Genomic DNA, 26696 nt, shown 5'->3' on the forward strand with positions numbered 1-26696 from the left:
ACTATTCAAACAACAGCAAGGAAACTGTCCCCCTCTAAAGCAGGTATACGTATAGTTGTTATTTTGGGGGACAATATAAACTCTCCTTTTAGCTGGTAGATAAAATGCTGGCGTAGAATTGTTTTCCAGTATACACTAACCACACTATGCATTTATGTACTGGCCATGTTTTTCCATGTGTATGATTCTGTCTGTTCGGCGTTCAATCATGTCTTGTAATTATGCAGCTATCACAGATACATTATGAGATTTTGAAAGAGCTAGTGGAAATTCTATAATGAAAAATTTTGTGTTTTGTGTAATAAATCAAAAATTGCAGTTGAATTCCATTATATACTAGAATGTTGTGCTTTGTCAAATATTAGAAAAGAATACCTACACAGTATGGTACTACATGAAACCTAATATTAAATTTCATGAAATTATGTCAACCAGTAAGGTTAAAACACATAAAAAACTCTGTATGTTTATCTAAAAAATCTATGAGTTTGTCTGTCCTCCTTAACATATTTTGTAAAAAAAAAATTCACTACTTGTATATTGTGTATTTATATACTGTAAATGGGGAAATTATTGTGGCGGTTTTTATTTCGCTATGTTTGTGGTCGGGATTTTCCGCGAAATTAAAACAATTAACAGCAATCATTTCGCAAGTGTGACACAATACGTTTTGAACAGTTACCAGTAATCCAAATTGAATTAAATTCCACGAAAATAAAGCCACCGCAATTAGATCCAATGTGATAAACCACAAACTTTTAGTAGAACACCGCAAAATTAAAACCACTTACAGTATACTCTGATCTTATTCATACTCAAATGTATGTTTATCTAATGTACCTCATACACCATATATAATGTGGTTTGAGTGAATAAATGAATTTGAACTTAAAACATGAAATAACACTGTATAAATATGCCTGATGTGTATAAATTAATGGATATTTACTTCAGGTTAGAATGTAAGAAATAGTTAAAACAAAATATAATTGAAATTGTTATCAATCATATTAACCATTGTTTCACACAGTCTATAAGGTGTAATAGAGGTTGGTTCAGAAGGATTGAGGTATATTGGCCATTGTTTTACACAAATCAACCTTCGATCATTCTATATGGGGTTATAGAGGCTGGTTCAGAGGGATTGAGGTGATCAGAAAATGCTAATTACTATGAAATACATTTTCACTAAGAAAAACATCGCTGGGGTCATGAACTTCAAAATAAGACAGCTAATTAAAGTATTTGATAAAATCAATATTTCAAACTCTTAAGCACAAACTTTACTTCTGACTCTCAGAGTAAGCGATGTATTGATGACTGCATGAATCAATAAGTACCTACTGCCTGCAGGTTATAAAAGTTTGTTCTTTGAAAATGAAGATTTTTGAGTCTCAGTCTTGGTGTAGATATATATAATTCATTATTTGTGGTTTTATCCTTTCATGTGTTGAATCTGTAGAAAGTTAAATAAGCAACCATAACTGAATGTGTATACTGCCTCACAATCTTAATGTTATTGGAAAATAACATTCACAGAATGATAAACCCCGCTGATTTTTTTTTTTTTTTTTTTTTTTTTTGATTGCTCTGAATCATACAATTGTGTTCTGGTTTACACCGTATTTGTTACGGGATAAAATCATTTACAGAAACTAACACAAATAATGTACTTGGCATATTTTGGGAAGTGTTTGTAATAAACTGAAGGAAAAATTGGCATTGTCTAGTATTCAGTTAGACATTTTTGGAAAAATTGACGTTGTTTAGTATTCATTTAGACATTTTTGGAATGACATTTTTTACTTCTAATAGAGTGATTATATATTTTGCTTCTGTGTACACTGCATATGTTTATGTTATCATTAATGTTAAGACTGTTATTCATTCATGAAGACAAAATGATGAATTATGACTGTTACTCCTGAACTTGAAAATGCTGTAGGATATCCCATTTCTTAAACATAATCTTCTTTTTAGGACCCAGGTCAAATGAGGAGCCGGAGTCGGTGTTCGAGATGCCAGCCGGTTGTATACGACGGAGTATATTTGTCATATCGGTTCCTATTAAAGTACTCCTGTACCTAACGGTGCCGGACTGTCGTCGCCAGCGGTGGAGGAAGTGCTTTATACTGACGTTTTCCCTGTCTCTAGTCTGGTTGTCTGTGTTTTCATACATCATGGTGTGGATGATTACCATTATAGGTAACATAGGAACCTCAAACAATTAACAGGGAGTTTGTAAAGGATCTATCTATTATCATAGTTAGGAACCTCAAAAATTAACAGGAACCCCGAACAGTTAACAGGGAGTTTGTAAAGGATCTATCTATTATCATTGTTAGGAACCTCAAACAATGAACAGGAACCTCAAACAATGAACAGAAAGTTGGTTAAGGATCTGTAATGTAGGGACCTCAAACAATTAACAGGGAGTTTGTAAAGGATCTATCTATTATCATAGTATGGAACCTCAATCAATTAACATAAACCTCAAACAATTAACAGGAAGTTTGTAAAGGATCTGTGTCTATTCTCATAGTTAGGAACCTCAAGCAGTTAACAGGAACCTCAAACAATTAACAGGAATCTCAAACAATGAACAGGAAGTTGGTTAAGGATCTGTAATGTAGGGACCTCAAACAATTAGCGGGGAGTTTGTAAAGGACCTATCTACTATCATAGTTAGGAACCTCAAACAATTAGCAGGGCTTTTGGAAAGGATTTATCTATTATCATAGTAAGGAACCTCAAACAATTAACAAGGAATTTGTAAAAGATCTGTATATCTATTATCATAGTTAGGAACCTCAATCATTTAACAGGAACCTCAAACAATTAACAGGGAGTTTGTAAAGGATCTGTATATCTATTTTCATAGTTAGGGACCTCAAACAATCAACAGGTCCCCGTAGTAAAGGATCTGCATTTATTGGAAGTTTACCAAGAGTTTATGTCCCTCAAAATCATGAAAGGATATGTTTCTTAAAGACTCAGTAGAATAATAGCATCTCTTACAGCAAATAAATGTGTCGTTTTCTATGAGGGACACCTATAATTCAGTACTCTGGATACTTGAGTGAACATTACAGTGTATGTTTGGATGGTATTTTTCAGGTTACACCCTTTATATACCTGACACAATAATGGCACTGACCTTTGTGGCCTTTGGGGTCAGTCTACCTGATGTGATATCCAGTGTCATTGTGGTCAGAGAAGGTCAGTACTTGTACTTGTTTGCAGACTAGAGGTATCGAATTTGTATGAATGTGGTGTAGATAAAACCAGACAATTGTAAAAACTTTTGGACGAATTTATTAGATCTTCAAAGTTGCTAAAAGGGACTTGGTTCACAGGTTGCATAAAATGATCCATCATCTTATAGTTCAAGTGAATTTCCACAAGTGCATTATTATAAATATACAAGTACAATGTAGTACAAAGAAAAATTAATGTGACCATTGTGAGCCTTCGATCCAAAATATAGAGTATATGCATTGTGTATCAAAAGTTCTATCAAGAAACAAAATTGATATGGAAATTTGATGGCATGATGTGCTCTCTACAAAATTTTTAAAATGGCCAACATTTTTGTCTAGTTGCATGAAAATTTGACAAATATGATTTACTTTGAGGAGTAGTTATGTACAATGAACTGTAAAATTTCCAGTCAAAATCTTTTAAAGTCATGATGCACTTCATATGTAAAAAGGTGAAAATCATCAAGTTTGAAATTTTTGAACCTTGTCTCTATTTTACAGCAAAAGTAAAGACACTTATTAAAGAGTGCTCCATTTTGAAAAGTAGTTAATATTTTTAAAATGATTTATGACAATAGTGTTATTTTGACAGGCCTAGGCGATATGGCGGTTTCTAATGCTGTCGGAAGCAACGTCTTCGACATTCTGATTTGTCTAGGAATTCCCTGGTTTCTAAAGTGTGCTTTGTCCAAGTTTAAAAAGCCGGTACAGGTGTACAGTGAAGGTGAGTTAGCCTCCATTAGATGTAGAGAAGAGAGTGAAGGTGAGTTAATCTCCATTAGATGTAGAGAGTGAAGGTGTTAATCTCCATTAGATGTAGAGAAGAGAGTGAAGGTGAGTTAATCTCCATTAGATGTAGAGAAGAGAGTGAAGGTGTGTTAATCTCCATTAGATGTAGAGAAGAGAGTGAAGGTGAGTTAATCTCCATTAGATGTAGAAAGTGAAGGTGTGTTAATCTCCATTAGATGTAGAGAGTGAAGGTGTGTTAATCTCCATTAGATGTAGAAAGTGAAGGTGTGTTAATCTCCATTAGATGTAGAGAGTGAAGGTGTGTTAATCTCCATTAGATGTAGAGAAGAGAGTGAAGGTGTGTTAATCTCCATTAGATGTAGAGAAGTGAGTGACGGTGTGTTAATCTCCATTAGATGTAGAGAAGAGAGTGAAGGTGAGTTAATCTCCATTAGATGTAGAGAGTAGAGTGAAGGTGTGTTAATCTCCATTAGATGTAGAGAAGAGAATGAAGGTGTGTTAATCTCCATTAGATGTAGAGAGTGAAGGTGTGTTAATCTCCATTAGATGTAGAGAAGAGAGTGACGGTGAGTTAATCTCCATTAGATGTAGAGAAGAGAGTGAAGGTGTGTTAATCTCCATTAGATGTAGAGAGTGAAGGTGTGTTAATCTCCATTAGATGTAGAGAAGAGAGTGAAGGTGTGTTAATCTCCATTAGATGTAGAGAAGAGAATGAAGGTGTGTTAATCTCCATTAGATGTAGAAAGTGAAGGTGTGTTAATCTCCATTAGATGTAGAGAAGAGAGTGAAGGTGAGTTAGTCTCCATTAGATGTAGAGAGTGAAGGTGTGTTAATCTCCATTAGATGTAGAGAGTTAAGGTGTGTTAATCTCCATTAGATTTAGAGAAGAGAGTGAAGGTGTGTTAACCTCCATTAGATGTAGAGAAGTGAGTGAATTACAGTACCAAAGGAAGACAAAATTTGCCAGATATTTTAACCGAACAAAGAACTTCAGAAGTAACATGTGTGACTCATTAATTTTGTATGTAAATGAACCTCCCTCCTCTTCTTCACACAAGATCCACATTGACAATGATGAACATCTTGTTTTAATTCAGTGTGCTTATCAAGCTTATGATATTCAGATACCTGTATTAAGCATGTCCTGTGTGAACTCATTCCTAGGTCTGCTATACTCCAGTCTGACACTACTGTTGACGGTAGTCTTTCTTCTGGTGGGCACCCACCTTAATGGATGGAGACTTACAAAGAAGTACGGAGTCGTGCTGATGATTGTCTACTTCCTGTTCACCATTTTAACATCTTTGTATGAAGTCAATGTGTTTGGTTATGTACACCCAAAGGAATGCCAGAGAAGTGATTGATTTTAATCTGTGGTTAGAATATTGTTAATACATACAGTTTTGTGTTGTTTTCTTTTCTTTTCTTTTTTTTTCTCGGTTTTTTTTTTATTTGCTTTTTTTGTTTCCTTATTCCAAATATTGATGAATTGACACTGTGATCTGAATATATACATTATTTTGTATTCAATATATTAGTTAAATAGTGTTTTACAGTGTAAATCCTAGGTTATTTTTACACAGCCACTTGATGTGGTGCTAGCTCTTGTTTTAATTGGTTCAGGGTCCATTTGTGTCTTGTAAAATAATCAAACTTTTCCCCTAACAATTTCTGTTCAATAAATGGATTTAAAATTTATAATTGATTATATCAGTTAAAATCATATCGAACATGATTGTTAGTTTTTATGTGACCTTTAAAACTTACACTAAATTTTATTTGTATGCCATCATTCCTCATTTTTCTTGTATGACAATTTTTTGTTGTCATGCAGTTTCTCTATTTGAAATCTCTACTATTTTACATGAAATATATACTTTACAAAGTAAGTAATTTATTGTGATATTTATCAAAAAACGTGAGGGTATTTGAAATAAAAGCAAGGATGATGCTGTGATCAGAAATATATCTAAATATTTTATTTTTATATGATCATGTGATTTTTTAATGTGATGTCACTACTTCATTCCTGATGACATGTGTAAACTATGTTTTAAATGTAATACAGTTTGAAAGTTTTTATGAAAATAGATTGGTGTGTTACAAACATCGTATAAAAGTCTATTGTTAAACATTAAATTGTATGATTTTGTGTTTGTGCCATGTACAATTTATTATATGTTTATTATTCATCACTGTAAAGAGATATGTAGCACTGAAATTGAAATTTTGGTTATTTTTTGCTTTTGTCCAACTCATAGAGAGTGCTACAACTCCAAACTAGGAAACTATTTGTTGTTTCAGGTAAATTTGGTGTAAATACACGTGTATACCCCTGTAAATTCCTAAATACCATGTATATGCGAGGAAATGCTTTGGCGCGTAATTTAACTAGAAACACCACTTGCAAAATAATAATGCTTGAAGTTTTACTTTTATATTGCTGAAATACATGTGAAAACTGTTGATCAACAAATCCACTCACAAATTCATGTTGAGCAATTTGACGTCTATGGTTCATTTCGTGATATAAGTACTCGCGTAAAATAAGAAATCTACATTATCTACACAAGATACTTTATTTACATATATATGCCCAATGCTCAGACAGGTGGGTCGTTGAGGAGAAACGAAACGATATTTTAATCTAGATCATTATTGTAGTCACGGTGTCTTTTTTTATTTCCTCTCGTACTTTAAGTATTAATGAAATTTTTCATCGAGTAAATATTGGGAATATACTATTTCTTTATCGTTTTTCAGCTATTGTTAAAATAATTTTTCTCTGTGTTGAAATTATGAACGTCAGTTCGTGTCACTCGCACCTAAACTCCATGTCGGACTTTAAATCCCCAAAATAAATTTTGTCAAAATAGCCATTCGTGTTGCTTCGAGTTTATAGACTATACACATTCTACATTGTATGGGCAGATAGTTGATAGGACAAGGTTCACAAAGATTTACGAAAGTGTCACACGAAATAACCACTGAAATATCCTTAGACTTGTTATAGATGAAGTGACACACGAATTTACCGCTGAAATGTCCTTAGACATGCAGGGTTACCCATGCTGGCCAGATGTCCGAGAGTTTTGAGGTCAAGACGGAAGTTCGACAAGGATGTTTGCTGTCACCATTCCTTTTCCTCTTGGTCATTGTCTGGATCATGAGGACTACCACATCAGGCAGGAATAATGGTATACAGTGGACACTCCTGACGCAATTCGATGATCTCGACTTTGCCGATGACCTGGCTCTCCTTTCGCATAACCACAGTCAGATGCAAGACAAAACAACTCACCTTGTAACAACATCAGCAGGAACGGGACTCGAGATCAATTTGAAGAAAACAGAATTGATGAAGATCAACACCATGTCCAACTATCAGTCACAGTTGGTGGTGAGCCCATCAAAGAAGTTGAGTCTTTCATCTACCTGGGGAGTGTGATGGACAGACAGGGTGGTACAGACCATGACATCAAGTCAAGAATCGGCAAGGCACGATCAGCGTTTACCATGCTAAAGAACATATGGGCCTCAAAGAACACCCGCATAACTACCAAACTGCGGATCCTCAACTCCAATGTTAAGTCCGTCTTGCTGTATGGAGCAGAGACATGGAGAATGACCAAAACAACCCTGCAGAAGATCCAGGCATTTTACAACACCTGTCTCAGGTGCATCGTCAACATCCGATGGCCTGAAAAGATCACAAATAAAGAACTATGGAAGAGAGCAGGGCAGGAACCTATAGACATACACATCAGACGTAGGAAGTGTGGCTGGATTGGACACACCCTAAGGAAGCCACCTTCCAGCACCATACGCAAGGCCCTGACCTGGAACCCGCAGGGCAAGAGAAAGAGGGGACGTCCAAGAAACATCTGGAGGCAGGACTCAGAAGTAGAATTAAAAGCGCAGGACATGACCTGTCACGGCGCCGCAAAAGCAGCCCAGAATCGTGTTCGTTGGAGGACTGTCGTCGATTGCCATGTTCCTCACGGAACGACAGACCTAAGTAAGTCCTTAGACTTGTTACAGATGAAGGGGAAATTTATTTATTTAGACAGTAACAAAACACAATAAAAACACACCCAATCTTGTTTAATTCATTAGGTTTGAACACGAGCGAAAAATTTAGATGTGTAGGGAAAATATTGTGTAGAAATTCACTTAACATAACTTCAATACATGTACTGTATCAATGATTGAATGTAGACAAGCAGTACCGGTAGGTATAAAACTTTTTTTTAGAATGACACATGCTTTTAAGTGTTGTTAAGACCCTAAAAGTATAAAATGGTATCCCCCTAAAGCAGCGTATAGTGGTGGCTTTGGACTAGGAAGGAATAGCAAACACTGTCTCCATTCATCCAGGATGTGCTAATAAAATATAGATGATGCATTAATAACGGTCATAGATTCTCTCTCTCTCTCTCTCTCTCTCTCTCTCTCTCTCTCAATAAGTCTGTATTTTAATCTATATGTAAACCAGAATGTTGCAGTCTGGGATATCATGTCATTGTCTGGTTACATTTCGGACTATATTATGATAAGTGGACCATTGGCCATCAAAACGTATTCTGCACGAATGGAAACAAATGGTAGGGGTTCACGCGGCCACTGTTAAAGCTCCATGACATCTCGTATGGATACGGGGTCTCCGGCCTGGAGAGGGCATCAAGTTCGTCCATCTGAAATATTTAGAAGTGATATGACGATTCAACTTACGATTCTATGTACAGTATTATCTCCTAGCTAACAAGAAGTAATGAAGTATTTCGTTACATTGTTCGGTCTCGGGGTGCATTGAACGTGTACACCCCTGATGAAACTTAAGTTCTAAGAAGTAATCTACATTTAGATAATCATTTTCGTCGGTCGAAACTTTGATACAAACGTATTAAATTGATCTATAAATTACAACTGTCTACATTTTTAAATGCAGAAGTTGTTGAACATATAAGTGTTTCAGAAATACTGTAAAAATGAGAGTGTGGAAGTTCAGTTATCGGATTTTGATAAAACAGTTGAGTCTTGGCACTATGAACTTGACCTGTTCCTTGGAGAGGCGCCAGTTTGTTGCCGACCCTATATTGTCTTCTAGTTGCTCAATCGAGTTGGCTCCAATGATAACAGAGGCAACCACGTCCTTCTGAAGGAGCCACCGGATTGCTACCTGAGGAATGCTTTTTGCTGACGGTAAAAATCGACAAATACAGACATTAAACATCGACAAATAGACATTAAAAATCGACAAATACAGACATTAAACATCGACAAATACAGAGAGTAAACATTGACAAATACAGAGAGTGAAAATCGACAAATACAAAGAGTAAGAATCGACTAAACTAAGACATTGATAACAACTAAACTAAGACATTGATATCGACGTCTAAATTAAGACATTGATGCCGACTTAATTAAGACATTGATATCGACTAAACTAAGACATTGATACCGACTTAACTAAGACATTGATATTGACGTCTAAACTAAGACATTGATATTGACGTCTAAACTAAGACATTGATATCGACTAAACTAAGACATTGATACCGACTTAACTAAGACATTGATGCCGACTTAACTAAGACATTGATACCGACTTAACTAAGACATTGATACCGACTTAACTAAGACATTGATATCGACTTAACTAAGACATTGATACCGACTTAACTAAGACATTGATATCGACGTCTAAACTAAGACATTGATATCGACGTCTAAACTAAGACATTGATATCGACGACTAAATTAAGACATTCATTTCATTTTCAGATATTAAAATAGCGATAAAACTAAGACATTGGTTTAATTTTCAAATGAGATATCGACAAAATTAATGACATTAGTTTCAGACATTGGTTTCATTTTCAGAATGATGAGATATCAATAAAACTAGACATTAGTTTCATTTTCGGATAATGAAATATCAATAAAACTATGACATTGGTATCATCGGATAGCAAAACGTACACGAAACAAAGTCATTAATTTTACTTTCGGATAGTAAAGTTAAACTTCGACAAATCCAAGACATTATTATCGGATAGTAAAATATACGAAACAAAAGCATCACACAAAGTAGTATTTTCGGATAGCAAAATTAAATATCGACAAACTAAAACTTCGGGATCATTATCGGATAGTTCATGTACCATATCGACGAATTAAGACATTGGAATCAATTCGGAGAATGACCCCTAGCGCAAACATCCGTGCATCAAAGGACCCCATTGGAAATAATCCTTCGAGCTTTCATGGGTTACAGGTATCCTTGGTATTTGTGTATGTATGTTTGTATATACCGAATAAACATTTATCATTTTTATTTGTTACCCATAAGGAAAGTGATATTAAGGAAAAAAAAAAAGAGATTAAAGTAAGGTTTTAGCGGTATCTCAAGGAGCTACGTGTAGGAAAGTTCACGCTTGTGGTTCCACATCATTTCGAAGAGAGATAAGTGAAAACGCATCAAATAAACGGATAGATAGATAAATTGATTGATTGAATATTGTTTAACGTCCTTCTCGAGAATCTTTTACTCATATGGAGACGGCACCATTGCCGGTGAAGGGCTGCAAAATTTAGACCGATGCTCGGCGCTTTAAAAGGCTATCAAGCAGGCAGGGTTCTTTATCGTGCTACATCTGCTGTGCCATGTTATTTACGGTCTCATCCGAAGGACCGCCCCATTTAGTCGCCTCGACAAGCAAGATGTACTGAGGACCTATTCTAACCCGGATCCCCACGGGAATATACATGTATCAAATAGTGCGGGAATAAACGGATAGAACCTAAACATAGAACAGCACTGTTTGTAATACGCCTTATTTGTATGTTTCCCATTGATTGATTGTAATATACGAAAATCATCACTTTCACAACATTCGATTTGGAAAATAAAATTATTTTGAAAATAAATGTTTCAAGAACGGCAGAAAAACGCTCATTTATTTGACAGTAAACCATCAACAATAAAAAGAATAAATACACCCAAAATACAAAGGATAATAAACCTGGTGCAGCATCCCCGGATAAAACAACTGAAAGGTGGTTAAATGGTGGAGCTCTGCGATTCTGTCACCTTTCCAGTCGACTGAATAGCATGGTATCATCCTGTACACATTCCAATGACCCCGACTATCCGGAGATCCCGACTTTTATCAGTGCAGTGTGTATAATATTTTGCTTACGTCGCATTTCACTCTATATGTACTTGAATTTAGGATGAATATGGGCGATTTTTGAACAAACATTCAGATATTTATTTTTTGTACGTCTCCTAATCTGGAAATTTGAATTTAGGAACCAGAAATGCTGATAATTCAACAATTCCAATGACCACGACTATCCTTATATTATCAGGGGGCTACAGGTAGCTTCAAAATTCTATGTATTTTACTTACATTGGAATTCATTATACTTGAATTTAAGATGAAACGAGAATATTTTTTTTTAGCAAAAAGTCGGATACATATTTTGTAAATCTCTGTTCTAGGGGAGTAATTTGATCCCCCTCTCATTTTAATCATACCACAATCTTTGGCAATCTTCGCCATGGCTTCCAATAGTTTCCAGAAATCTTCATTATTTTCGTACTGACTCCAAGCCGGGGCAATCTCCATAGCTTTTGATTCATCTTGAGCGACGAGTCCAATCCGTCCCGCCAATTTATCAGGCCTTACTCCACGGTTGTATTTACCTGTAAGCATTCCACTGAAAAATAAAAGAAACGAACTAAATTCATCTTTTGATAGATCAAAATTTGACCACATGATATAAATTGTAAAATTGTGACTATAATGAATCCAGCAAGTTGGAATTATTAAAACCAGATGCTAGCATCGTGTCTAATATGCTGATGAAGCTACCTAACTTGTCTTATTGACACCAAGTGTTTGGTTCAAATTGTTGTATTATTACCCTTTTAATGGGCTCCATGGCAACACTCCGAGACCTTCATATTTACAGACTTGAAGTTCCTCGAATTCCGGGTGACGACAAAGTAAGTTGTATTGTTGCTGATATAAAAGGACAATATTCGTATTCTATATGTTGTTACCAATAACAATAGAGTAACACGTACAGTGTATTATATATTGATAAATCTGATTTATCCTCATACCTGAAGACTGACTACAGCCGGGTACCTGCCGGACTTGCAGAGATCCACCACTTTCTGCATCTGCCAACCACACAAGTTGGATACACCTACATAACGCACCTTACCAGCTTTAACCAAATCCCCTAGAGCGTCTAACCACTCCTCAGGGGGAACAGCATTGTCCCAACCGTGAACCTATTCAATAACAAACCTGCAGGTCAAACTAAAACTCATCCAATGTATGTAATTCTACCACTATTATTGCGAACATTAAAGGAATGCCGCAGTCATTATCCTGCGATACAAATCCATACGTATTAACTGATTATGAGAAAATTGATACACATCTTGCTTGCGCAAGTTTTGCTAATGCAATCATAAAGTCGTGACTGATGATTCATATTTATAATCATAAAAATCAATCAAGATATGCAGTAAAACAATTTCATAAATGTCTAAAGAAAATTTGCATTTAATATAAACCAAAGGTCTGCACTCCGACAGCAATACACACTGATTTTGATTACGTATAACTCCGTTTACCTGATCAAGATATAGGGCTCATGGCGGGTGTGACCGGTCGACAGGGGATCTTTACTCCTCCTAAGCACATGATCCCACCTCTGGTGTGTCCAGGAGTCTGTGTTTGCCAAACTCTCTATTTCGTATTGATTATAGGAGTTACGAGATTGATCACTGTTCATTATCTTCACTTTTCATGTAAACATGACGATACACAAAGTTTTCTTGGCGTGTTTCATACCGATTGTTTGGTCGTTCTTGGCACACTGATTTTGACTTCGGATTATTCCGTTTACCTGATCAAAACATGGGGCACACGGCGGGTGTGACCGGTCGACAGGGGATTCTTACTCCTAAGCACCTGATCCCATCTTTGGTATGTTCAGGGATCCGTGTTTGCCCAACTCTTTATTTTGTATTCCTTGTTGGAATTATGAGATTGATCACTGTTGGACATACCAGAGGTGGGTTCAGGTGCCTTGGATGAGTAAGCATCCCTTGCCATGAAAGGTCATATGGGCAAACTAGATCATTATAACAATAGGAATATGAAAAATGCTGACTTTAAACGAGTTTGTTGAAACCCCTGTAACATCATCTTGTTTTTCAGTAGCCTGCCTCGATCTAAAAATTGAGATTGATCACTGTTGGACATATCAAAGGTAGGGCAGGAGCCATGGAGGAGTAAGCATCCCTTTTCGACCGGTCATACCCGCGGTGAGCCCTACATCTCGATCAGGTAAACGGAGTAATAATCAGTGTGCCAAGAACGGCCTAACAATCGGTATGAAACAAGTCAGACAGCATTTAACCCAGAGAGAGGTTGTATTGGCAAACCAGATCATTATAACCATAGAATTTGTAAAAGGCTGATTTTAAACGAGACCGTTGTAACCCCTGCACCCTCAACTTTTTTGTAAGTAGCCTGCCTCGACTTAAAAACCGTCCATACGCAGAACAAGCTCTTGCACATCGAATCAGTTGAGAGATATAAACACTGCATGCAGGTGATAATGGAATATTGTGACATAAGCATGCGAAATTGACGACGGAGAAGCTGAAATCATCCCGTCTGATTTGTTGAGTTGTTAGTTTGCGGTTAATATCTACTTTCAATAAAATATCTAAGTATGAAGCAGAAGTGGACGACTCTGTGGTGTCTTTCATTTCGAGTTCATTATATATCGAATCGACAAATGAATGAATTGCATGTTTCATTCTTTTCATCAGGATATTTTGATGTAACTCGAAAATGCAAATTAAAAAAATCCGCAAGATTAAGCACTACCTTCTTTTAAACTGTCGTAGAGTTATCGCCTTTTTAACCATCTTCTTTACAGAGGATGGATCATTGCATTTGGTTTGTATCACAATGAGACGCCTTCTTGTACACATTTGCTTGAGGGAACATGTATATTATGAATGCACGTGATATTACTATGACACGCCTCCTGATAAACATGTATATTATGAATGCACGTGATATTACTATGACACGCCTCCTGATAAACATGTATGATTACCTGATATAGATCTATGAAGTCCGTCTGAAGCCGTTTGAGGCTCGCCTCACAGCTCTGCATAATGTGTTTCCGTCCTAATCCAACGTTATTCACATCATCTCCCATTGGACTTCTCACTTTGGTGGCAATTACGAATTTTTCTCTTTCTTGTCTGTCAAAAGAGTTTTGGTGACATAAACAACCTTCCATATTTTTAAAGCTGGAACGAACATTATGGATATAGCCTCTCATAGTATTAAATCTGAACATTATGGATATAGCCTCTCATAGTATTAAATCTGAACATTATGGATATAGCCTCTCATAGTATTAAATCTGAACATTATGGATATAGTCTCTCATAGTATTAAATCTGAACATTATGGATATAGCCTCTCATAGTATTAAATCTGAACATTATGGATATAGCCTCTCATAGTATTAAATCTGAACATTATGGATATAGCCTCTCATAGTATTAAATCTGGTCACAGTTCAAAGTGCCAATGATATAAGTGGGTATTTAGGCTTGCGTTTATTGTAAGCGTCACAAGTGTTTTCTAATGAAAGGTAAAGATAACGAACAGTGATCAATCTTATAACTCCTATAAGAAATACAAAATAGATAGTTGGGCAAACACGGACCCCGAATAATATATAGAACTGATATTAGCTTTCCCAAGTTTAGACAAATTTAAATCTTCGAAAGGTATTGAAACACCTTTATATTCTAAAATCGTCAAATTTTACATCCGCAAAAAATATCCGTTTTGTCCAGTAGTAGTACAAGAAAATAATGAAGGCGTTCAGACATACACAAACATCCACCATGACATTTTCGAAAGGAAATCATTTTGCAAGTAGTGACTATTTCTATCTTTGGCAAATCTATCTTTTTTCATTACGTCTTTGAAAAAAAGTTAATTGCGTTTGACTACTTTCTACTACAACACATGGATATCTGAGTTGTGTTTACAAAGACGACAACAACACGAACAATATGAAATTGTAATTTTTTTGGGACAAACTGCCCCTTCCTCAGGACGACAGAATTAAACTAAAAAACTAAATGAATAGAATAAACATGCAAACTAGCACTAAAACTAAACTAGAAAATCTGATAACAAACAAAACCTGTCCTGAAAAAGGGATAGGTCGTTCCAAAATTTTGACAATATTAATTTCATATTCGTGTCGTTGGTCATTACAGTGCTTTGTATATTCTTATTCATTTGACCTCGTATTTACATTCAGGTCAGACACTTAAGATGTTGAGTGTCGTTGGTTTTTAGTTCTCTCCCAAAGTGTGTGTGTGTGTGTGTGTGTGTAGACTTCATATACCATATTTAGACTCTTAACAAATCAACTTTCTGAAAGGTTGATACAAACTTATCCAATCCTTACCTAACCAGCCACTCGCATATGATGCTTTCCGACACCTCTCTGGTATACAAGCTTACCTAACCAGCCACTCGCCTATGATACTTTCAGACACCCCTCTGGTATACATGCTTACCTAATCAACCAATCGCCTATGATACTTTCAGACACCCCTCTGGTAAACATGTTTACCTAACCAACCACTCGCCTATAATGCTTTCTGACACACCTCTGGTAAACATGTTTACCTAACCAACCACTCGCCCATGATGCTTTCTGACACACCTCTGGTAAAAATGCTTACATAATCAACCACTCGCCTATAATGTTTTCAGACACCCCTCTGGTATACAAGCTTACCTAATCAACCAATCGCCTATGATGCTTTCTGAATCCTCTCTGGTATACATGCTTACCTAACCAGCCACTCGCCTAAGATGCTTTCCGATACCCCTCTGGTATACATGTTTGCAGTGTCAATGAAATTTCCACCGAGAGCAGCGAATCGGTCCAGGACTTTGTGAGATGCATCCTTGTCCAGCTTGCCAATCTATGAAATAAAAACTTTCAACATGAATCTGATGAAATGTATAAACCTGGAGAAGGCAGATTTCAATCCCAATACTAGGAGAGTGAAAGGTGAAGATAATGAACAGTGATCAATCATATAACTCCTATAAGGAATACAAAATAGAGAGTTGGATGTTAAGGAATGAACATGTTCCTGTATTTAGTCAAACCTGTTGTGTACAAATAGTCCTTACGTCATGCATATGGTTTTATATGTAGTATTCAAATAAAGCATGTTCACATAACATTGGTGTCAGAAGTTCGAGACGCTACCCACGATTGAAATATGTCTATCCGGGGTGAACTGCCGGTTCCATTACCGATGGATGTAAAACTTATACGGTACCAATTTTGATGCACCAGATGCGCATTTCGACAAATAATGCCTCTTCAGTGATGCTCAAGCCGACATTTTTGAAATTCGTAATAACAATAAACTTGTAAGAGCTGAACGGAAAACTAGAGTACCAAAAAAACTGGAGCCAAATTCATCCAAGGATCAGAGCTACACATGTATGTATGAGGGAGATATAATCCTTAATTTTGAAAGGAATTTCTAAATTTTATCCCAGCAATTAAATATACATCGATATTTTCAAGCTAGTAACGAAATACTTAGCTACTGGGCTGTAGATATGAAGGGATACCTTAAGGGTAATGGGAAATTCTTCAAATCCAAGTGGATTCCTTACAAAATAGCTACTGGACTAGTTTATAAAGAAGATGATATAAGGAAAGCTACATTATTGACCGTCATTGGGAAGGATTGTCATCATGTCTACAAGAACTTGAATCTGATCGAAGATGATAGGAAGAACATTAACGAAATTATGGGAGCTCTGGAGAAACATTTTAATCCCAAAACAAATGCGAAAGATACATTTTCAATACGAGTGACGAAATGCCGAGGCATGATTTTGTATGGCGATTGAGAGAGCTCATTAAGTCCTGTAAATTTGAGACCATAACTAATGATATGATACGTGACCGTCTTGGAACTAGGAACTAAGGACTCAACAGCGAGAACCAAGGTGTTAACCGAAGCTGACTTAAATATGGACAAAGCTATCAATATATGCATTACAAGCGAGAGGACATCCTCACAGCTCTAGAAACCTCAACAAAGTATTTCTGACCATGTGGAAGTGAAATATGTAAGTCTGAAAGGAAACAAAACATATCATCCTAAAGGCAAACAACCGCCGAGGGAAGGAAAACGACAGAAGACCGTCACCGCCAAAGCAGTTCATATGTGAAATGCCAGTACTCTGGTGGTACACATCCGAAGGACAGAAATAAATGCCCAGCTTATGGTCAGACTTACAGAAAGTGCAGGAAGAAGTATCACTTCCAGAAAATGTGCAGAATGAGGACTGTGAACTGTATTCAGGATACTAGTAATAGAACTTTGAGTGACTCAGGCTCTGAATGCACATATGTTGTAAACTCGACAGGAAAACAGTGGTTTGTGAAGGATAGGATGAGTGCTGAGGGAGGCAGCTTAGATACTACCTGTTAACTGGACAGTGTCTCGATATGCAATGTCATCATGAACAGCTTTATGCAGAATGCCCGTAATCTATAATCCAGAGACCCGCCACTGAAACCAACGCAGAGGTCACTGAAATCTCTACAGCCCAGTAGCTAAGTACTTCGTTACTAGCTTGAAAATACGAATGTATATTTAATTGCTGTTATAAAATTTAGAAATTTATTTTAAAATTAAGGATTATCTCCCTCATGCATAGCTCTTATCCTTGGACGAATTTGGCTCCACTTTTTTGGCACGCTGTTTTTGGCTATATTTAGCTCTAAAACTTCATAAGTTATTTCGGATTTCAAAGATTTCGGTTGAGCATCACTGAAGAGACATTATTTGTTGAAATGCGCATCTGGTGCATCAAAATTGGTACCGTATAAGTTTTACATATGGTAGAAAAGCGAAACTGGTACTTCGTGGTATGGCTACTCTTGAGTGCAGTGTTCTATAAACTGGACCTTTTTCTAGTTTATATGGATCAAACAGCCGTAATTTCAGCAGAAGCATGTAAGAGACTTAGTCTACTCACTGTCAATGTAGTAAACAAGGTGTTGACCATATCGCCACCATTTACGCCTATTTCCAAGGAACAAATTATCAGTGAAGGACTTGGTGAGTTTGAGGTTGAGTACCATATTGAACTGAACCCCCTGTAAAACGGTAAAGCGACAGCCGCAGGTCCTCAAGGGTGATATTGAGTACAAGATAGACTCTTTAGTGCAAAGTGGTATTCTGAAGAAAGTGACTTCACCCACTAATTGGATTAGCAACATGGTAGCTGTGAAGAAACCAGGAAAGCTGAGGTTGTGCATAGATCCAAAAGACTCAGCTATGAAAAGACCACATTACCAAATGCCAACTGTGGATGACAAATAGCATAAAATAGCAAATGCCAAAGTATTCACAGTAATGGATGCAAAAGAAGGTTTCTGGCATGTGAAACTTGATCAGAAACCAAGCTTACTCACCACATTATGGATTCCATTTGGCAGGTATAGTTGGATGCGATGACCATTCGGACTATGACCAGCCCCGGGGAATTTCCAGAGAAAGCAACATGAAGTGTTAGAGGGCCTTCAGCAGACATAAGTCAATATGGATTACATTCTAGTGTTTTTTTTTACTGGAGACACGATGGAGAACGCCATTAGAGACCACGACTGTCATCTTAGAGCGCTTTGCAACGGAGCACGAGAGGTTGGGTTGATATTCAACAAGGTGAAATTGAAACCTCGATTTACCTCAGTAAAATACATGGGCCAAATACTTACTTCAGAAGGAATGTTCACTGGTCCAGAACAAGCGAAAACTGTTGCGGAAATGCCACGGATTACCAATGTTAAATATGAACAAAGACTTACTGGAATTGTGATTACCTCCTCAAGTACTTACCACACTTGTCAAAGGTACTTTGTGGCACTGGAAGTCACAGTCAGAAGATGCTTTCAAAACTGTAAAGCAGCTAGTCAACACAGAACCTGTTTTGAAGTATTGTGACGTTAATTAAGAGGTCCATCCAGTGCGACGCCTCAGAAGTTGGCTTAGGAGCAACTTTGCTGCAAGATGGACAGCCTGTCGCATGTGCATGAAGAGCATTATCAGGATATAGGGCTCACGGCGAGTGTGACCGGTCGACAGGGAATACATACTCCTCCTAGGCACCCGGTCCCACCCCTGGTGTGTCCAGTGTTTGGCAATAGTGTTTCCATGTGACCTTTTTGATCAATTTATCTATGGCAAAGACATTGTCACAGTTCAATCTGACCACAAACCGCAGGAGAGCATATTTAAGAAGTCCCTATTAGACGCGCCTATACGTTTATTAAGGATGCTACTTCGTCTTCAGAAGTACAATTTGCGGGTTACGTACACAAAGGGTTCTCAATTGTTCATTGTGGATACCCTTTCTAGAGCATTTCTTAAGGACAATGAATATATCTTTAGCACATTTGCGAAATAAATCTCACAAGATTGACCAATCAGAGTGGATTCCAAAAATCAGTCAATCAAGAGTTCAGCAGAGCAAGGAATTCACAAACTGTGACCCAGTTCTACAAACACTAGAGACTGTCATAATTACCGGCTGGAGTCAACATCAAGATGAAGTGCCTGTAGCAGTTCGAGACTATTGGAACCATCTTCACAAGTCAAGGGTTATTGATTCGTTACCTCACACTAACCCTTGACATCAGTGACTATCAAAAAGTTGGGCTCGTTCTGATTATTTCCACAAAAGAGTGGGAACCAATGAGAATGCGGTTCTATTGATAACAACGCGAAACGAGAGAGTAAAATAAAAACACGTGTATTGATACCTACAGTTATGACCATTTCAATCGTTTAAGCAATATTGTCTTAAGCAAAAAGGTTTACAAACTTGATCTACTATCAATAAACGTAATTAGTGGTCTAAATATTACAACTGCACATGTTTATCAATACAGCAGTATGAGATCGCGTCATTTTTATCCATGTACACCATAACAAGATGCAGTGATTTCATTGGATGTTTTATTTATAGTGAATTGCGTAATGGGCTAATGAGCCCAACTATCATATAGCGACTGATTTCAAAGGTTAGTGCGAGGTAACGAATCAATAACCCTTGACTTGTGAAGATGTATTGGAACATACGTGACAAGTTATCGGCCCAGGATGGATTGATCTTCAACAGCAACAAGGTCGTAATCCCAAACGTTTTATGTCCGGAGATGCTCAGCGGAATCCTTTCCAGTCACATAGGAGCTGAAGCATGTCTAAGGAAAGTACGAGATGCCGTCTTCTGGTCTAACATGTCAGCCGAGTTTCGTGACTATATATCCAAGTACAGCACTTGCAACGAAATGCAGGACAAGCAACTAAAGTAGGCTCTTATGACGTATGACATACCTAAGCAACCATGGGCGGAATTAGGTATTGAAAAAATTCACTTACCGGAATCAAAACTATCTGGTAACCGTGGATTACTTGAGTGATTTTTAGTTGGATATTCTTACAGACACTTCGGCCATGACTGTGGTAGAATGTCTAAAGCAACAATTCACACATCACGGGACATCTGATGCTGTCATTTCTGGAGAGTCATTCGGACAACCCTTGAACCGTATGGTGCTAACAGATCTTATCCAAATATGACAAGAGGAACCAACCGCAGTTCCAGAAGGAAACGTCTGTGTCGAGAAACCGAAGCAACCTAACGAACCGAAGTCACTTGGATTCTCAAAATCGATAATTAAATTTCGCGTCAGTGACAATAACAATAGTGTGGTGCATACTCCGAACGTTTCGCGCAGTAATTCGCGTCCACTGAAGCTTTCGTTAAAGTTTAAAGACTATGTGACAGCATAGATGACATAAATTGATTTGTTCATTACAATACAAATACATGTACCATTATCAATCATATATGTATTGTCTTTTATTCCTTTCTTTATTTTCCTTTTTTCTTCTTTTAAAAATCAAATGAATAGTTTTATAAATGATTGTTTTTGGTAATTACTCGGTGAGTAATTTCTCAATTTAAAGAAAGGGGATGTTATGGAATGTACCTGTCTTTAGTCAAACCCGTATTGTGCACCAGTAGTGCTTACGTCATTGTTTTATGTGTAGTCTTCAAATAAAGCATTTTCACATAACATTGGGCAAGCACTGGCCCTAATTCTGAATAGTGGTAATTGTGTTATTGTTTTGTAAGGAGTAGATATTGAAAGGGACATACGTTCTAATAATTAAAATAATTTTGTTTCCAAACTAACATGGTTCATGTATCTACAATGGCGATATATAACTTACGCAACTTAAGCTATTTGATTTCACCTCAGATGAAAGGTATAAGTCGAAAGTTTAAGTTCATTTTAATTGATTTAATGCTCGGACGTCTTTGGTTGGCCTTATTTGTATATTTTAAGCATTGTGTGCTCCTTCCTCACACATGCTCGGAAAGAAAATAATGGCGTGGGCACGTTCATTAACTGTAGAAACTTCATAGTTATTTCGGATTTCAAAGATTTCGGTTGAGCATCACTGAAGAGACATTATTTGTCGAAATGCGCATCTGGTGCATCAAAATTGGTACCGTATAAGTTTTACATTATGACCCCTGGGTCGAGGCCTCTGCTGGTAGACTGTTAGTCCCCGAGGGTCTCTACAGCCCAGTAGCTTAGTACTTCGTTACTAGCTTGAAAATACGGATGTATATTTAATTGCTGTTACAAAATTTAGAAATTCATTTCAAAATTAAAGATTATCTCCCTCATGCAAAGCTCTTATCCTTGGACGAATTTGGCTCCACTTTTTTGGCACGCTGTTTTTGGCTATATTTAACTCTAAAACTTCATAGTTATTTCGGATTTCAAACATTTCGGTTGAGCATCACTGAAGAGACATTATTTGTTGAAATGCGCATCTGGTGCATCAAAATTGGTACCGTATAAGTTTTACATATAGGTCATTAGGCTAGATCATGTGTGAAACTCTAACGGGTAGTTAGACCTGTATTCAGACATGTAAGAATTACAGGTAAAACAGCACAGCGTATGCTAATACAAGTAATACAGTCACGTGGTCAGCATTCGGAAAAAAGGCAGGATATGTAGTTTGAAACTATTTTCATTTATATCTCTACAACCACAGTAGATTTGTTTGGCTTCATCTTGATCATAGAATATCGTAGTATTGATATTCTAAGATCAGAAATGGTACATTATAAATGTGTTTAGTAGTAGTTGTTTGATAACGGTGTTAGCCGAGTAGATTAGGCGCATCTTCACGGTCTTCATCTTGTTTAAACCAAACAATATACAAATATTTCGGACAATTTCATTCTAATTTCTTTATACATGTATAGCTCAGGATTTTAACCATTGATTTTTAAGATGTTTTTTTCCGAGACACAGATGTATATTTGAAATGCATGTATATATTGAGATTCCCTGAATATATATACACACGTATTTAGATATGCCAGAGAATACTTTACATTTCATTATTTATACAATTGTAATATATATCGCCATTATAGGTACATTAATTGCTTTATGATTTTATGACTGTTTGCCTTTATCTAGAGTTTAAAAAAACCACAACCTCTCTTCAAAGCAGAAATATTTAATCACTTGTTAATATAAAATAAATGACAACTAAAAATAATCGATTATTCTATATGAGGACTGATAATTTTTTCAATGTTCCATATAATCTGTGTATCGTTAATTATAAACATTTCTTGCATACAAAAATTAATTATTGATACCAAAACTTTAACAGGAAATTAAAAAATAACTTTCAATACAGAAAAGACTGTTACTCAGGAAAAAAAATTCCGTGGGAATCCGGGTTAGAATAGGTCCTCAGTACCCCTCCCTTGTCGTAAGGGGCGACGTCGGATGAGACCGCAAAAAGGTCCCGTGTCACAGAGGGTGTGGCACGATAAAGATCCCTCCCAGCTTAAAGACCGTAAGCGGCGAACATATGCCTAAATTTTGCAGCACTTCACCGGTACTAGTCACGTCTCCATATGAGTGAAAAATTCTCGAGTGGGACGTTAAATCCGGAAAAACCCCACCACAGGATATCACCATGAAATTTCTAAAATCCAAGCACTAGTGTGTACAGGTATAATGTGCAAATTACATCTTCATATCTAATATACATTTGTTGATAAATGTAAAGATGTATGTAAACAAATACACCCACCTCGGGATGGCCAAAGGTCATGGCCCCCAGACAGATGGTGGACACACGCAGTCCGGTGCGGCCAAGGTAGTTGTACTCCATAGTGAAAATCCCGATATGTCCACCTCTGTAGGCAAAGTTAATCCCCAATGTTATGTGAATACACGATTAGCCTCGTCGTGTGATAAAGCTTTATCAATCATTTCAGGTAAGATTAGGTAAGCTCCGACGACTTCTTGTCATACATCGCGATAAAAATGAACATCGCAGATCTTCTCCTCTGAAAACTCGTGCTAGAATAGGTTCTCAGTACCCCTTGTGACTAAATGGGACGATCCTTCGCATGACACCGCAGAAACAGATGCCCCCGGCCCGTGTAACAAAAGGTGTGGCACGATAAAGATCCCTCCCTGTTCAAAGGCCGTAAGCGCTGAGCATAGGCCTAAATTTTGCAGCCCTTCACCGACAATGGTGACGTCTCCATACGAGTTAAAGATTCTCGAGGGGGGGGGGGGGGCATCATTCAATCATTCATTCATCGCGATAACAATATAGAACATTTAAGATCTTCTCTTCTGAAACATAAAGGACCAATTCTCACAAAAACATTTGTAGCATAACTCCGTGGCGAAATCCATAACTAGGAATCATTTCCTCTGAAAACCGAAATGTTGCCTGATCTTCCTTTCGATACCCCTACATCATTTTATGTAAATCGAGTATCTTGTTCAAGTCTGAATTTTTTAATCACTAGATGCATGACAAAGATAATGACCAATATACACTGTACACTATGTATTGTAGCGGACAGTACAAGAGGGAACTTCTAGTGATGTGTTAGTCGCACTCTTGATCACGCAAGTTGAGCAACGGCGAGCGTGACAGGCCCGTAGGAAGCAATTTCACTTTGGATGGGGGGGGGGGGGGGGGGGGGGGGGGGGGGGGGGGGGGGGCACCACACCAAAGTAATTTACGACAAAAAAGTGATATCTACAAAACCATTAGTAAAAAGATAACTGCATAAATATGTGCAAGCATTGAGGTGTACGTCATGTACATAAATCTAATTATTTTTAGTAGAGCTTTCTCGCTTGTGCCATTAAAAGTTATCTTCTAAAGGGAGACAATTAACATAGTTGTCACCCTGCACAGACATCACGAATTGTCTCCCTCCACGTGACCAGCCATCGACCAATGAAATTGACTGTATTATTCTGAAGGATAATAATTTAAGTTATCAGTGTTCAGACTTTGCACACTGCATGTACTTCCATAATTTTTGACGTCACTCCAAGAACTGTTTCTGTTCATTTCTTCATTTAATGAAATTTATATTATGCGAGACAATATATGACAAAACAACCTTTCAATGTCAATATATGTACCATATTGGGTTTCCATGATACTGTTATATCATATACCTAGTAGTGTATCAGCCCTGATACACCTACCTTGGCTAGGATGAGACAGCTGGAAGTAGGTAGGGCTGTCTCGCCCTAAGGGCCGAGATATCTCTGTCTCGGCCCGTTGTCAAGGGGCTGTCTCGCCCTCAAATTTCAAATGGCTATTTCTTCTTTAATCTTTTGAAATCTAACATAACTACATGAAAAAACGATGTTAGACACAATTTTTTCCAAATATAATACTTTCTTCCACGACAAAATTTAATTTAAGCAGAAAAATTAAATAAAAACGTTTTCAAAAACAGTGCTAAATTGTAGCGAGTATCTAAGCAAAGGGGGGTAACCCAAGTAACAATTGTTTATTTAGAACAATAACACGTTTAACTTCATTTAAAAACAATCAACGTTCTAGGCGACAGAAAACAGTAGGAGGATTATGGAGGGTGATACTAAAGCATTATTAGAAATTCCCGGTCCTAATGGAGATCAAAATGTTAATTGACGGTAATTTTGATGTAGAAAACTGCTTTAAAACGATTTCTGAAATCTAAAATCCCGAGGACTTGGCAATAAAACGAGAAAAGCAGAACCAATATCTTCCGACGTTTTTCAACGACTTATAGATGCTAAACAGATGGGAAACGGTAAAAAAAACTTACTTCAATATAAGGTAACATTCCCTAAGCAAATAAATAGCAGCATCAGATCTGTAAACATTCCCGTTCATACGATGACGCCACGTAAACAAAGTTCTACAACTCTTACAAATTATATGAAATAATGAAAACGGGCGAGTTTGGTAAATCCGAAAAAAGAAATAAAAATAATTCACTTATTTCCAATTTTAGTATTCATTAGCAGGCCCCTAGGAGCTGCTTAATAGTATATACATGTACATGAACAGCACAGCGATAGATATGACGAGTTTCTCAGCCAAGCAGTTCAGTTAATTGAAACGTCCAGATTCTAGACCACATGAGGGGATGTCCATGATTAATCATCCAATTATTGTGACCAGCAGTGGAATAAAGCTACAAAACCCAGACTTTAGCATGTTTCACAATGCCAATAGTACTGGAAACATAACCATTAAAGTAAACTCACCGAAGGAATAAAATAGTCAAATATCGTTGTATAGTATACCATGTATTTATGTTTGGGTCAATACCCCCCCCCCCCCCACCCCAAATTTTTAAAAAAATGTTTATCAACTTGTTGTGTTTTAGGTATATGATATAAACAATATCACACTCTAATGTTGATCTCGGACCTGGGATTGTCCCTCGAGTGATCTCGGCCCGAGCCCGTAGGGCGAGGGCCGAGATCAACTCTCGGGGCCAATCCCAGGTCCGAGATCAACATTAGAGTGTGATATTCTATATATCTAGACATTAAGGTAGGTCCCTAGTCTTGGACCTACTTGTGATTTCTCAAAATTTTGAGTTTAAATACTTAGATTGTTCATTTGAGGGTATGATAAAAAAAAAAAAAAAAAAAAATGAGGGGTTGTCAGTATAAAGAGTAAATTATGATATTTTTATTACGTGTACCCCCATTTGTCAAACGGCAATATCAGAATTCATTGAAGAAGTCCTAGAATATGTCCATAAAATTTTGTTTGAGGTATGATGCTGCAATTTTTTTCCTCAAATATGACATAAATATGTCTAACTAAATAATTAAAAGTGAATTTTTAACACAGTTTCATGTTTTTTAACAATGGTGGTCCAAGATTGAATTCAATACAGGCCCTCGGCAGTCAAAAATATGGCACTGCAACACCACTAATATGAATATTTTAAAAATTTGACTTGTGATTTTTCATTCAAACTCGCATATTATGTTCATATATGAATGCTTGTTAAAATACATTTAAAAAATCTGCCCTTTCTCAGCATAATATTTTCACAGCATCTCAATTTATAATTACATTTTTGGGCCAAAATAGCCATTTTGAAGATGATTTTCACATAATAGAAG

General features: G+C 36.9%; 2 protein-coding genes across 2 annotated transcripts in view; one reads left to right on the forward strand and one right to left on the reverse strand.

Moving 5' to 3' along the window:
• LOC125659741 (probable sodium/potassium/calcium exchanger CG1090) overlaps nucleotides 1-6889 on the forward strand; it is a 40689-nt gene extending 33800 nt beyond the window's left edge. The window contains exons 8-11 of the mRNA XM_048891505.2: nucleotides 1981-2205; nucleotides 3118-3219; nucleotides 3853-3984; nucleotides 5175-6889. Of these exons, the coding sequence (XP_048747462.2) occupies nucleotides 1981-2205; nucleotides 3118-3219; nucleotides 3853-3984; nucleotides 5175-5374 (659 nt within the window). The 3' untranslated portion in view covers nucleotides 5375-6889. The remainder of the gene's footprint in view (nucleotides 1-1980; nucleotides 2206-3117; nucleotides 3220-3852; nucleotides 3985-5174) is intronic.
• A 1213-nt stretch (nucleotides 6890-8102) lies between these two features.
• LOC130050138 (1-deoxyxylulose-5-phosphate synthase YajO-like) lies at nucleotides 8103-23568 on the reverse strand. Its single transcript, XM_056149177.1, has 8 exons — nucleotides 23335-23568; nucleotides 15947-16080; nucleotides 14172-14322; nucleotides 12148-12321; nucleotides 11946-12043; nucleotides 11557-11738; nucleotides 9067-9206; nucleotides 8103-8704 (listed from the first exon to the last, which is right to left on the reverse strand). The coding sequence occupies exons 1-8, from the start codon at nucleotides 23413-23415 to the stop codon at nucleotides 8582-8584; spliced, it is 1083 nt and encodes a 360-aa protein (XP_056005152.1). The 5' UTR covers nucleotides 23416-23568; the 3' UTR covers nucleotides 8103-8581.
• Nucleotides 23569-26696: the final 3128 nt, after the last annotated feature.

The sequence above is a fragment of the Ostrea edulis genome, chromosome 9 (genome assembly GCF_947568905.1).
Source record: "Ostrea edulis chromosome 9, xbOstEdul1.1, whole genome shotgun sequence".
In the NCBI taxonomy this organism is placed as follows: domain Eukaryota; kingdom Metazoa; phylum Mollusca; class Bivalvia; order Ostreida; family Ostreidae; genus Ostrea; species Ostrea edulis.